This window comes from Apium graveolens, chromosome 7, assembly GCF_009905375.1.
Source record: "Apium graveolens cultivar Ventura chromosome 7, ASM990537v1, whole genome shotgun sequence".
Lineage (NCBI taxonomy): Eukaryota > Viridiplantae > Streptophyta > Magnoliopsida > Apiales > Apiaceae > Apium > Apium graveolens.
In genome coordinates, this window is record NC_133653.1 from 269536629 (window position 1) to 269550209 (window position 13581).

At 36.8% G+C, this 13581-nt stretch overlaps 3 protein-coding genes and 1 pseudogene across 3 annotated transcripts; 3 read left to right on the forward strand and 1 right to left on the reverse strand.

Annotated features, from left to right (window-relative positions):
- The first annotated feature begins 125 nt into the window (after positions 1–125).
- Positions 126–3113, forward strand: LOC141671001 (indole-3-acetic acid-amido synthetase GH3.6-like). Its single transcript, XM_074477064.1, has 3 exons — positions 126–886; positions 1318–2261; positions 2368–3113. Exons 1-3 carry the CDS (start codon positions 591–593, stop codon positions 2955–2957), a joined length of 1830 nt encoding a protein of 609 aa, XP_074333165.1. The 5' UTR covers positions 126–590; the 3' UTR covers positions 2958–3113.
- A 1188-nt stretch (positions 3114–4301) lies between these two features.
- LOC141674215 (protein Dr1 homolog) lies at positions 4302–6518 on the forward strand. Its single transcript, XM_074480937.1, has 5 exons — positions 4302–4613; positions 5248–5337; positions 5748–5842; positions 5964–6032; positions 6172–6518. Exons 1-5 carry the CDS (start codon positions 4559–4561, stop codon positions 6328–6330), a joined length of 468 nt encoding a protein of 155 aa, XP_074337038.1. The 5' UTR covers positions 4302–4558; the 3' UTR covers positions 6331–6518.
- A 138-nt stretch (positions 6519–6656) lies between these two features.
- LOC141674214 (protein MIZU-KUSSEI 1-like) lies at positions 6657–8120 on the forward strand (annotated as a pseudogene).
- A 503-nt stretch (positions 8121–8623) lies between these two features.
- Positions 8624–13467, reverse strand: LOC141672921 (kinesin-like protein KIN-8A). Its single transcript, XM_074479621.1, has 7 exons — positions 12406–13467; positions 11514–11787; positions 11264–11314; positions 11076–11168; positions 10601–10966; positions 9676–10368; positions 8624–8960 (listed from the first exon to the last, which is right to left on the reverse strand). Exons 1-7 carry the CDS (start codon positions 13179–13181, stop codon positions 8919–8921), a joined length of 2295 nt encoding a protein of 764 aa, XP_074335722.1. The 5' UTR covers positions 13182–13467; the 3' UTR covers positions 8624–8918.
- Positions 13468–13581: the final 114 nt, after the last annotated feature.

The following is a 13581-nucleotide window of genomic DNA, read 5'->3' on the forward strand; positions in this document are numbered from 1 at the left end:
GCCAACTTTAGTTGGTTTTGCAAATCGGTTGTTTTGTTAGATTTGGAAATTAATAAGAATTATGTTTCGAAATCATTATACATGTAGCTAGCATTTAGCAGGTGGGAACCATGCACCCCTCAGCAAGTTGAATGGTCATGTCAAACTTGCATGTTTTTGTGGAAGTATAAAAACAAGGCGTCTGGTATGTATTTTTTTTCCTACACCAATGTGTTACAACTTACACAACACTGTCAATTTCTTACATTCACACCAAATCTGTAGGTTGGGCACCAAAATCCTTAACAGTTACTTATATTGATTATCTTTTTTTTTTGTTGCTAAACTAACAAATATGTCAATCATACACATATTTCTGACATCAATGTCGGCCACAGTATTTGAATTACACCCAAGTTTTATCACAATTATATACGTAAGAGGATAAGAACCGAAAGCACCCCTTATCAAGTTGGTGTAAAGCAATTTTGCTGACAACAAACTACTGCTATTTATAGCAAAATGTGTCTTCCACAGCTTAGAAATCTCTGATCAATCACACCATACACAAATAGAGGGCTAAAATATTATCAGAAAGCGGGGAGTTTAAGATGGATTGCAGTAGTATGATGAAGGAGAAAGAGAAGAAAGCTTTCGAGTTTATTGAAAATGTGACTGCTAATGCTGATGAAGTTCAGAAGCAGGTTCTTGCTGAAATTTTAGCTCGAAATGCTGGTGTGCAGTATTTGCAGCGTCATGGCCTTGACGGACGCACTGATACCAAGAGCTTCAAGAAACTCGTGCCCATTGTGACTTATGAGGATATTCAACCTGATATCAACCGAATTGCTAATGGTGATAAGTCTCCCATCCTATGTTCTCAACCCATTTCAGAGTTCTTGACAAGGTTGGTTGCATATTTTCATTTTCTATATTTCAGTCTTTTACATAGCTTTATTCTTTATGCAACTTTCGCTCTCTTCGTGGTGACTTTATCAATATCTCAACTCTATCTAATTCATATATAGTTCCCTCGACAATTACAAGTCACTCTTGAACATGAAAACATTGTGAATTTATCTTTACTTGGAAAGCTCATTATTTCATTCCCCGACTGATCAATGTAATTTTCATGTTTAGTTCCCCGAATTTACTTTCAAGAACATATTGATCAGAGGTTTATCAATTGACCGCATCTGCCCAATCTACATATACATGTCTACTTGTGCAACATAACTCTTTCTTCACAACAACATGATTTGGACTTTTTCTACAATAAGTGAAATAGGTCGTTGTTTCTGATCGTTACTTATCAATGTTTTTTCTGTTTCGGTGCAGCTCAGGGACATCCGGAGGGGAGAGAAAACTGATACCAACCATTGAAGAAGAGATTAACAGGAAGTCATTTTTCTATAGCCTCTTACTGCCTATAATGAATAAGTATATTCCTGGTTTAGACCAAGGGAAAGCAATGATTTTATTGTTCATAAAATCAGATTCCAAGACTCCTGGTGGCCTACTGGCTCGTTCAGCCTTGACAAGCTACTACAGGAGTACACATTTCATAAACAGGTCTGTTGAAAATGATCCCTATACAAATTACACTAGCCCGAATGAAACTATTCTCTGCCTAGACAATTACCAAAGTATGTACTCTCAGATACTATGTGGATTATGTCTCCACAAAGAAGTTGTTCGAGTCGGAGCCACATTTGGTTCTGTCTTGATCCGGGCTATTCAGTTTCTTGAAAACAACTGGCCGGTGCTATGTAATGACATTCGGACTGGAGCACTTAACCCTGAAATCACAGATCCGTTTGTGAGAGAATCCGTCATGAAAATTCTTAAACCCGACCCAGTTTTAGCAGATTTTATTGAGGCTGAATGTAGTAAGAAGCCATGGAAAGGGATTGTAACAAGGTTGTGGCCTAATACAAAGTGCATTGAAGCTATAGTGACAGGGACCATGTCAAGTTATATACCAACTCTCGAGTATTATAGCAATGGGCTACCTCTTGTGAGCTTACTTTATGGTTCATCAGAGGCTTATTTCGGTGTTAATCTTAATCCTCTTTGCAAACCTAGTGAAGCTTACTATACCCTCATTCCAACAATGGCATTTTTTGAATTCTTGCCTCTGCAACGAAACAAAAAGGTTGGCGACACAAATTCCAATCCAATGGAAAGATCTCAGCTCAACGAGAAAGAACAAGAAGAGTTGGTTGATCTTGTTGACGTTAAGCTTGGAGAAGAATACGAGGTTGTAGTCACAACCTATGCTGGTAAGCTTATTCTGCAAAAAGGAGAAAACAATTTCTTCCTCTGATTGATAATTTTCTCTATCAAAAATTTGTGTGTTAATCACTATTATTGTTTAAAAATTTGCAGGGCTCTACAGATATAAAGTGGGGGATATCCTACGAGTAGCTGGATTCAAGAATAAGGCCCCCCAATTTAACTTCATCTGTCGGAAAAACGTTGCTCTTAGCATAGAGGCTGACAAAACAGATGAAGATGAGCTGCAAAGCGCAGTAGAGAAAGCTGTAATCAACCATTTAAGGCCACTTAATGTGAATTTAGTTGATTATACTGCTTATGCAGACAAAAGCACGGTTCCAGGACATTATGTCATATTCTGTGAATATATTGTGCTTAACAAGGGATCAACAAATACAAGCCAAGTGGTTCCACCATCTGTTTTGGAGGATTGTTGTCTTACCATTGAAGAGTCGCTCAACAGTGTGTATCGACAAGGTCGTGTAGCTGATAAATCCATCGGTCCACTTGAGATCAAGATAGTCGAAGGAGGTACTTTCAATGAACTGATGGATTACGCTGTTAGCTTAGGTGCTTCAATGAGCCAGTACAAGACTCCTCGTTCTGTGAAGACTACGCCGATTCTGGATCTTTTGAACTCAAAGGTTGTGTCCAGGCACTTCAGTCCAAGGTGCCCTACATGGCGACCTAGGTACACGTAAGAGGAGGCTCAGTTGTAGTTTGCTTCTTAAGTATGGGGTTTGATTCTCAATTATGCAAGTTTATTTTACCAGTGCCATATCTTGATGGAAATAAAAATGTACTAGTATCATCTCTTGATCGAAATAGAATTACATTGGAGTTGTTTTTTGCTGAAACTGACATCTGCTTACTATACGCATTATTATGTTATATATTATGTTATATATGATGCATCATATCCTTAGACAGAACAAAATGGAATGTGCAGATTTAACAGTTATGCAAGAATTAGCTTCATACTGTATATCTAAACACCGAGTATATTGTGCCATACATCCCAGTAGATAATTGTCATGTCCCATGTATTTAATCAAACGATAAACAATTTAACACTTACTGCATTGCACTAGAGGGAAAGGCCCAATAGGCTTTTATCATATTTAACACTTGATGCATAGCAGTTAGGGCTGTAATTCAGGATAAGCGAGCCGAATTTCGAGATCCGGCTCGTTTAACCTCGACTCATTTAATTTTACGAATCGAGTCGTGCCGACTCGTTTAATTTGACACTTAATCGAGCCGGGTGAGCTCGCGAGCCGTCCGACTCGAATTACAGCCCTAATTGCACTCGGGGAACAAAAAAACAAAAAAGATACAATTTTTAAGTAACGAGCGAATTCAAAATGTTAAGGTGCTACTGCTAGAGTAAAGCCTCAATAGGATCTACTGCTAGGGGAACAAAAAACAACTAGGTTATGAGGGTTACAATTTGCATATTTGGCGAGAGAGCAAACTTTCATCGTATTTCTTTTTAATTTGAAACAGACGTGATCACCTCTTCTAAAGCGTCCCAACTTGGCAAGTTAAATTGGGAAGCCATGACCTATCTTGCCTGATCCGTCCTTTGATAAATGGATAAATTAAATAAAAGACGTTTTTAGACAAGATAATTTATACCTATTTTGTGTATTCCGTAAAATATTTTTAGACGACAGCCTACTTAAACTTATGACCCAACATCACAGCTAATCTTGAAGTTGTACTTCCATAATTCCTTTTGATAAGGGTTAGCTAAGCAGGATGCAGTGACAAGCCGCTAAAAAACAAAAATAAACTATTCAGATAATCAGAAGTGACAGTACATTAACATATGGATAATAGAGTACATTGCATAGACCAATTTTTAAAAGTGTTTTAAAATTATTTGATTAAGGAACATTAACAGCATTCCTCAACATGGATAACTGAATTTAAAATCGATAATATCCATGTTTAGGGGGCCTTGCATACAGCTTGGTGGGGGGATTAGCTAAATATTGGGGCCGGGATATGAGCCCAAAAGACAATGAGATATTTGGCCCATGAGACAGAAGAAGCAGTCTCTCTCTCTCTCTCTCTCTCTCTCTCTCTCTCTCTCTCAGTTTGACATTCCTACTCTACTGCTACTTCCCCCTTTTCTTCTTGAATATAAATTAACACATCCAACCCCCCGTCGCCGTTGTCTTCAGATCTGCCTATTCTCTCTCTCTCTCTCTCTCTCTCTCTCTCTCTCTCTTATATAATTATATATTGTTTTTGTGTATGTATAGTGGTGTCGTCGTTATAATTAACATTCAACAGAATGGAGGCTATGGATATTGTTGGGAGGGCTAAAGAGGATGCTTCGCTTCCTAAAGGTCCCTTTTCTTCTTCTTCTTCTTCTTTTTTCTCTAAAGTATTCAATTTTACTTTGATTTCGCGATTACTTTTATTGGTGGTGTCATTGTTTGATCTTGCTTTCTTTTGCTCTAAACTGTTTATCTTCCTAGGGTTTACCCTTTTTCATGGACTAGTGACACTCTAATTTATTTATTTTTCTGCTTGAATGTTTAAAACAACGCCATACTTTGAGCTTACCAAACTTATCTACTTCCACTCTATCCGTTGTGAACAATCTAGTGTTGGATCGGGATTAACTCACTTGATTACCAGTCCATTTTCAAGTTTAAACATTTTCGACAGCTCATTCATGTTATATATATACCTAGGGTAAACAAATTTCTCTAACATGTTTGTGATCAAATATAATGAAAAATAAATCAGCTTTTGATTCAGTCTTTGCGTTGATGAGATCAATGGTTCTACGTGGGTGAATATTTTTGTGATTGGCCAATCAAAATGTGTCAATTATTGTGTTTGTAACTTTTTACTACTGTAGTTTCTTTAAACTCTACATGTGTACCTAAGTATGTGCTGATGCCTAGATTATTTTGTTTGTAAAATTGATTGTGGGATGCTGACTTTCCTCACACGACTTGTAATTTTTAACAGCCACCATGACAAAAATCATCAAGGAAATGTTGCCTCCAGATGTCCGTGTTGCTAGAGATGCTCAAGACCTTCTCATTGAATGTTGTGTAGGTAAGTGGATAATTGCCAAGCTTGCTACCAAACACTCCTTTTCCATGATTGTAACATGTTACACTCTATCTGTATACCAGAAGTTATTTTGCTTTTAGTCTTTGTAACATATAACATATTGGTTTTGGACTTCATGTTATTCACTAATAAGTACCTACTTTAGTGATCGGTAACATTGAGAATTTTAGAATAGGAATAGTTCTGCTGCGTAATATATGTAATATGTATATTCATCATTACTTCTCCTGTATAATGGTCGCTGTTTTGATACATCCAATAGTTTATCTTTAGTCGTACATTGCACCTGATTCCGATGCATTGTACTATCGTAGTAATGTGGCTTTGTTTTTGTGTCCTGTGCCTAAGTCCTTTCCCCAACAAAACTCATCTTTCTTTTTGCATGTCTACAGAGTTCATTAACCTTATTTCATCAGAGTCAAATGAAGTTTGTAGCAGAGAAGATAGAAGAACAATTGCACCAGAGCATGTGCTCAAAGCCTTGGAGGTTGTTATCTTAATTTTATACGGTTGTTGATATTATAACCTTAGTAATAAGTACTTGTGGTGCTTTTCTGATGTTAGGACATGAAGCATATTATTGATTACAAAATGCATTATATTTTTAGGTTCTTGGCTTTGGGGAATACATCGAAGATGTTTATTCTGCATATGAACAGCACAAAGTCGAGACAATGGTAATAGTTTATGTTTTAATATAACTTGTATCCTTTCGTTTAACCTTTGGTAATCACGCACTGGGTGACGGTAAATAGCTTATTAAACTGCAAAAAAGTATCCCATTGAATGTTCTTCTATTCATATATTTTCTGATAGGATACTGTGAGAGGTGGAAAATGGACTACTGGAGCAGAGATGACTGAGGAAGAAGCATTAGCAGAACAACAGAGAATGTTTGCTGAGGCACGTGCACGGATGAATGGCACTGCAGTGACTCCCAAAGAACAAGAACCTGAGCCGAGTATGGATAGCTAGATTAGAAACATTTGATGTTTAATCGTGTATTAGTTCTTCACTAGCTATGTACGAGTAGCCCTTGTTTAGTTTATAGGCATGTTTGTCTACTACTTCTTTAATTGTACTCAGAATCATGTTTAAATGTTGCTGTAAATACTTGCGTGCTAGTCCATGTTTTATAAATTATGCTTGTTAGTTTCTGTTGATCTCAAACCCAAATTGTTAACTTGTTATTGAATTAGGTCTCGTTTGATTAGAGCCTTGGTACAGTTAATTTCTTTATCTTTTTTCATATATATTGCTCAACAAAAATTGTTCTTTGACGTTTGCATCACTGCGCACAGATAAACAGTATGGCCATTCACCATGTAATACTGTTCGTTATCCAACCACATAATTTCACATCTTTTTGTTTGGCCTGTTGGGGGTGTGTGTCAATGTTATTGATTGAGGATTCCATTACCAAGTCAAGAGGTGTCATTTGTTTGTGTTGTTGAATATTTCTGTGATGGAGCCTTTGGGTGGCAGTTTTCAGGTTTATTTGATAAAAGTCTGAACAATGAATGGGTCATGACTTTGGTGCACACTTTTCTTAATGATAGAGAAGATGCATGACAAGTCTCCTATTGTGGAGTGCATGGCTGCAGGAGGGTCTGAATGTTGCTGAAACCCAACATATTCTGTATCAAGCCTAATAATCAAGAGACAGGACACAGAAGTCTGTCTTTGAAGGATCCCCAGTTTTCCTGTATTACTGATCTAATACAACATGTATATTTTTTTCGAGCACAGGCACTGGTTCAGGTCGAAAAGAGCCTGCCGGACCACTTTCCTCCTTACCCCACGAGCTGAGAAAGTGAGGTAATATATTACCTCGTCTCCCAGATACTTTTCTTATTTTTTTAAATCTGCTTCTGCCCCCATCCCTCCCCTCCCAGAATCCTTTTTAGCAAAAATTGAACTCCTCCCTTCAATATTAGCGAGGAGCAAAATTTGAAGGGAACATTGCAGGTGCAGGATGCAGAATCTCAAATTTCAATGTCATTGATGAGAAAGAAGTTGCAAGCTATAGCAGTATCTAGGGTGCACTCAGTTATTACAGCATTTGCTAAGAATCGGGCACACTTACAGCAGGGCCTTGGACCTAGAGTGGTGGGCACCCTTTTTGGATATCGCCGAGGACATGTGCATTTTGTGTTTTAAAAGGAACCGAACTCCACACCTGCCTTCTTGATTCCAATAACCAGGCTGGTACATGAGATGGCTTCTGGATTGGCTCGGATTGCACTTAAATGCAGCAAAGAAGAGGATGAGGAGAAGAGAACGTGCCGATTAGTAGAAGAGCCAACATGGAGAACCTTTTGTATTGGGAAGATGAGTGGATTTGCATCGAGGAAGGAATGTGGTCCAAAAGAGTGGAAGATTTTAAAAGCTCTGGGGCCTATTTCAATGGGGGCTGGTGTTCTACCAGCTGAAAATGGAGAAGGTGAAGGAGATGAGATAATGTATATGAGGGCAAAGTTTGAAAGAGTTGTGGGTTCTAGACACTCAGAGGCATTTTACATGATAAATCCTGATAGTAATGGAGCTCCTGAACTTAATGTATACTTGCTCAGAGTCTAAGCAATAACTGAATAAGGTCTCTAGATCATGCTTCTCTTATGTTCTATTTATTTTCCTTAACTAGAAATTGTAAATTATTTTATTTCAAAGTTGTATGGGTGATATAGGAAGTTGAATTTGTAAATATTGGGAACAATCTTGACCAATTGTAAGCAAAAAATGGTTTGTTTTAGCGGAAAAACAATGAGGAGCAAATAGCTTCAACTTTTCTCTTTAATGGCGAATAAGACATCTATTAATTTTAAAAAAAATACTCCAACAAGCCAACTTCAAAATAATTAACCAAAGATGTTCAACTCAGTGCTCAATTTTATATACTGCTTCTATTAACAACTTAATTAATCAATGCCAAACCCTGAATAGGAAATAAATGGGATAGAATTGAAGCTCAAGAAAATGTAGTTGAACATAAACATTGTTAAGTGTTACCTAACCATGAGCATAATAATACTCCCTCCGTCCCAAAATACGAGTTTCTTTGACTTTTTACGTATATTGTACGGTGACTAAAAAGGATAGATTCGCAAATTATTTTTGAATTTTTTTTTCTGAATAAAAGTATACATATTAAATTTAATTCAAGAAGAGAAATTTTAAAAAAAAGTATGAGAAGCTATGACTTTTATACACCAGCTATGACTTTTAAACACTTTAGAGTAAGCATTATTTTGGTACGGAGGGAGTAACAGAATCGTAAAAAACAGTTTCAATTTATGGTTTAATAAACAGTAAGAAGCAGAAATTTACTGAGCAAAGAATAAAAGAACAACACATGAAGTAGCAAAGTCTTCTCCACTAAACATGGTATTGGAGAAAGCTAGTGTTAAAAAAATTAAAACCTAGAAAATGTGTCTAATGATTTTAATCGTTAAGAATTACATGGGATCATGATCATTCATCACATGAGATGCAGCTAGAACAGAAGGCTGATAACCAATTTATAGTTTGTCCATCATATGATCTCCCACCCTTCTTCTGCCTCTTCATCGCTTCGAAGGATCAGGTCTTTGGCGAGCAAAACCTGGCTGAATTGTTTAAACAAAAACCAAAAGCATACTTGTATAAGTAACAAAAATTATACAAGTAACAAAAATTATACAAGTAACAAAAATTTGATGACGTAAGGTCTGAACATGAACAAAAACATAAACAAGGATAAGCAAAAGCAAAAGTTGCATTAACTGAAAATCAGGAACTCAAAAGCATACTACTATAAGTAACAAAAAAAAATTGAGAAATCGGGAAAATCAAATTTTCTTAGTGGAAGGTCCGTAGAAATTGGAAAGCTGCATGAGTTTTTGATCTAATAATGACGAATTTACAAGACTCGAGACATTTTTTGCCCACGGCTTAATTTTGTTTTTTCAACAAAGTTTGTGCAAGTAAGTTCTACATTTTGAACAAATTAGTGATTTTTGTCCATTTCCACTCAGTTTGTAATTACAATAGAAATTTGCAAGGACAATAAAGACACATTTTAAGATCATGACCTTGATTAAGGAGTATTTCCTAGAGAATACATAGGGTTTCTATTGTTTTCACATTGAGAACTGAATTCTTTCAGTTGTGTTAAACAAATATAACATCTATTTCTAGAACTCTTCCTCTCTTGCCACACAGATTTGCCGGTTCCCTTAATTATGATGTAAGCCGAATCTAGGACATAATATTGCTTGATATTAGAAATATCTGGAATTATGAGCAAAAGCAATCTAAATTAAAGAAGAACTTAGACCTTACCTGAAGAAGCATGGAGGGTGCAGCTGAACCTTCGGAAGCAACATGGCTCCTGGTTTTTCTTCCATTTAATGTTGTAACAGATGGGCTATTCGCTGTGGTTATATCCCAGAAAGTCCGCTTCTTAGCTGCTGGGGCTGGAGATTGAAACCGATGACTTGGGCTTTTAAGTTCACCCTCAATTGCCTCCTTTGGCCTTAAGCTTGCTCTAGTCACTGTTCTCTTTGCCCCTTGCCCCCCCACCAGTCCCTCAGCTTGTTTGACACCTTTACGAGAAAGATCGCGAATAAAGGCATCTTTTTGCTTTATCTGCAAGGCATGATCCTTCTTAATTCTCTCAATTTCTGCCTCTAACGCCTTCACAGTTTGCTTTAGGTCTTTCACTGTCTCCTCATCTCCCTTCTTTCTCTTGGATTCAGGTGTAAAACAATTCCCAGTCAAAAATGATGGACGGTTTTTCTGCTTCTCATTGCCTTTGCAAGAAGGTCGTGGAGGGGTTAGAAGTGAAGAACCTGTAGAAGGTGCAGGAGAGGAATTTGCTGCCAAGGATTGTGCTTGTACTGCTAAAAATTTATGCTGCTGCTTAGCCAATTGAACCCTCAGTTCCCGGTTCTCTTTTTGCAATTCAAGCAACAACTTAGCCTGGTCTGGTTCAGATTCAGGTACTTGAAGTATTTCTTCATTTGCATCACATGCCTGCAATTGTCCAAGAAGGAAACATCTCATCAATACAACAATAATTACTTATAAAGTTATAATGTACCAAAATTGTCACAAATCAACAAAAACCCCTATGCATATATGTGTTCAACTACTTAATTGCTACATAGGTGTATCTGATGTTCAGCATTAGATTAGAGAAAAGTACTTTTCTCATGAATTACTTTAAAAGGATCAATGTAAACTGTTTATAAGCTTCGGATACGACCTTGGTGCGGATCTCCTTGGCTCGATCAGCCCAATGAAGAGTGTTTTGTGTTTCGCCAAATGAGAGATTACTTGGGCTGATATTGGCAATCATCACAGTGTTACAAGCTCCACCTAGCGAGTCCTTTAGAAGTTGGGTAAGCTTGGAATTACGGTAAGGGATGTGTTTCTTTCCCTCGACGAGTGCATTGATGCAGCTACTCAATGCAAGGAGGGACCTGTTAATGTTGGCACCCTCAAGTGACCTTAGTGTTCTCTGATCGGTAGCTAAAGCTCTCTCTGAGCCCGCGAGATCAATAAGTGACAACTTTCCAACTCGGCTTACAACATTATTGGCAGCATCCATTACTCGATATTCAACTACAACCTGATGTAACATAAAAGTATTTTTAAATGCCTTAACATTTTTAGCTTAAAGGAGAAAGTATATTTTAGAACCAAGACTGTGCAATTTACTGAAAATAATTAAAATTTACCTGCAGAATGGCGTGAGAACGTGAAGATGTTTCATTGGCCCGAGTTGGTTCAGTTGTCCGATTATGGTTTCCTTGTTGAAGTAATGTCATTACCTGTTATTAATTAAACTAGAGTATAATTCTTGATTGCATGATCGATTGAACTTACAAAACTCATATAGCCTAAAAAGTTAAGAGAGTAAAGTTACTTCATCTGTTGAGTAAGCTTTGTACTGAGTAAGACCTGCTGCCACCATCCCCTGAAACATTTCAGACATTTTTACTTCATTATTAGACCTTTACAAGGGGACTGGTACTATACAAAATTTCAGTAAACTACAAACATATGATATTGTACAGATATATACTCAGGTTCACGAATAAAGTACCAACTTATGGTGGAAGCTTTATTTGAAGTATTAAAAAGCAATTTATTGAAAATTAATTAGAGATCTAGACCTGCTTATCTTCTCTCAGGACAAGAGGTCGTCCTGGCGAAAGCAAATCTCGGACAGTTTCATTGTAGACCTCAAGATAAGACAGATGAACCACATGGTTTCCATCATAACTCCTCTGTCTAACCTTGCTGAAAAGATCTTTGATTGCTAAAACCATCACACCTGGATTCTCTAATGTACCCAGCATTGTGTATGTTTTCCCAGCTCCGGTTGCACCATAGCAGAAGACTGACCCATTTCTCCCCTGCAAAATGGCTTCCACAAGCTCTGCTGTCCTGAAATGTTAAATATAAATCTTTTGAGTTCCCTTTTGCTGTAAATAATACTTGTCATAAAAGACAACACAAAATATCTTTTGAGTTCCTTCTTACTGTAAATAATACTCATCATAAAAAACAGACATAAGAGTTCAAGCGCGGGAGAAAATTCAATTTTTCCAAAAGCTCAATAGCCAAAATCTAATAAAAGAGACTATATTGAATATCTCTTCTATTTTTATTTTTTATTTTGCCGTCTTAACATTTTGCTATTTTATGTACTTTCATTCAAATAAGGAAATTATTAAAAAGATCCAGATAATAGTAACATGTGCTAACAAATACTATCACATAATACCTCTGAACTAAAATAGGTAATTTTTCAAAACAAAACTGGATTTTCTTATTATATAAAGGATAACAAATCGGTGCAAACACTATGCATACATTGTGCACTGCTTAATCAATTACTTATGTACTAAATTGACTTCTTAAAAGGAAATGGGGACTTAAAGCTAAACAAGTAATGAAAAAAAGAAATCTGTAGTTCTAAGCTACTTTAAAAGAGCACATATCATTTTAATTCAGCTCGAACAATCAACTTCAATATAAAGACAACAAGTTTATGGAACTCACGATGTAGAATAAACTTCATGCTGAGTAGATGTATCAGGAAATGATGCATCAAAGGTGAAATGTCTGCCCCGAAGCCTCTTAAGCCTAAGATAATCATTCTCATTAGCGAATTCAGTCAAGTAAATATCTCTGTTGTTAACAATTCGAACACAACACCTTGATCCAGCATCTCTCTCCTTCTTCCCCATAGGCCTAAGCCTCACAAATACAAGAATTCTACTACCTCTTGATCCCAATTTCTCCGAAACAGTCTCCAATTCTTGCAGATTCCTAATCCCTAATCCACCTCCCCCAATACCTCTAGGCTCCGATTGTGGCACAATTGAACCCCCCATTGATAATTTCCTTGCTACTGTATTCGACATTGAGGCCGTCTTTCTTGGACACGAAAATCCCACAATCTTTTCGCCTCCTCCCGCAACTACATTCTCCTTGGCATTGTCAGTCGAAGGCTTTGGCAAAACAAAAGTCTTTGTAACTATAGAATTAGGCATTGAATTCTCCTTCATCACACGGGGTTTCTTTGATTCCTCTTTCAGATCTTCGACAGCTCGATTTCTCATATCTTTAGTACCCTGAGTTGAAAATCTTGGATTTTCTTGAGTTGTAACACCAGAAAGTGAAGCTCTTTTTTGCTGTTCATACAAAAGGGTCAAAGCCTTCATCTTTTCCTTCAATCCATAATGTGGGTTTCTCATATGATGACTTAAATTGCAATCTTCTTGATCTCTTTGATCTGGAGGTGTTTTTATTTGAGACCTTGTTGAAACAGGCATTTTGTTAAACCCTACAACCCAAACATGCCCTTATCAATTTCTTGAAAACCCAGTTAAAAAAAGCTGATCTTTTTTAGTAAATTCAAGAATGTGAGACACAAAATGAATATTTATATGTATCAGTGGCTGAATAGTAGAAGAAGCAAATTGGGTCTTGACTGAATAGTAGTAAAATGAGAAGATTTTGTGTTTGAGATCAAGAAAGTGAGATCATTTGAGTTGTTTGGCTGTAGAGAAATCTGAGCCGTTTAAGTTGAATAAAATGGACGGTTAGATTATACTGAGAAAAGAGTATTTTTGAATGAGAGTGATAAGCACACCACATATATTGCTAATTGAACTCTACTAACTTCGGATTTAAATGTATGTAAATTTGTTTCAAGTTGGAGTGTAGAAAGTA

Bases quoted from the DNA above. Each gene is read 5' to 3' on its own strand.
- LOC141674215 (XM_074480937.1), top strand. From the start codon at position 4,559: ATGGAGGCTATGGATATTGTTGGGAGGGCTAAAGAGGATGCTTCGCTT. The intron at 5,338-5,747 runs GTAAGTGGATAA...GCATGTCTACAG, and splicing joins TCTCATTGAATGTTGTGTAG to AGTTCATTAACCTTATTTCA. The intron at 6,033-6,171 runs GTAATAGTTTAT...ATTTTCTGATAG, and splicing joins AGCACAAAGTCGAGACAATG to GATACTGTGAGAGGTGGAAA.
- LOC141672921 (XM_074479621.1), bottom strand. From the start codon at position 13,181: ATGCCTGTTTCAACAAGGTCTCAAATAAAAACACCTCCAGATCAAAGA. The intron at 11,788-12,405 runs GTGAGTTCCATA...TTAACATTTCAG, and splicing joins CATGAAGTTTATTCTACATC to GACAGCAGAGCTTGTGGAAG. The intron at 10,967-11,075 runs GTAAATTTTAAT...ATGTTACATCAG, and splicing joins GTTCTCACGCCATTCTGCAG to GTTGTAGTTGAATATCGAGT.
- LOC141671001 (XM_074477064.1), top strand. From the start codon at position 591: ATGGATTGCAGTAGTATGATGAAGGAGAAAGAGAAGAAAGCTTTCGAG. The intron at 887-1,317 runs GTTGGTTGCATA...GTTTCGGTGCAG, and splicing joins ATTTCAGAGTTCTTGACAAG to CTCAGGGACATCCGGAGGGG. The intron at 2,262-2,367 runs GTAAGCTTATTC...AAAAATTTGCAG, and splicing joins TGTAGTCACAACCTATGCTG to GGCTCTACAGATATAAAGTG.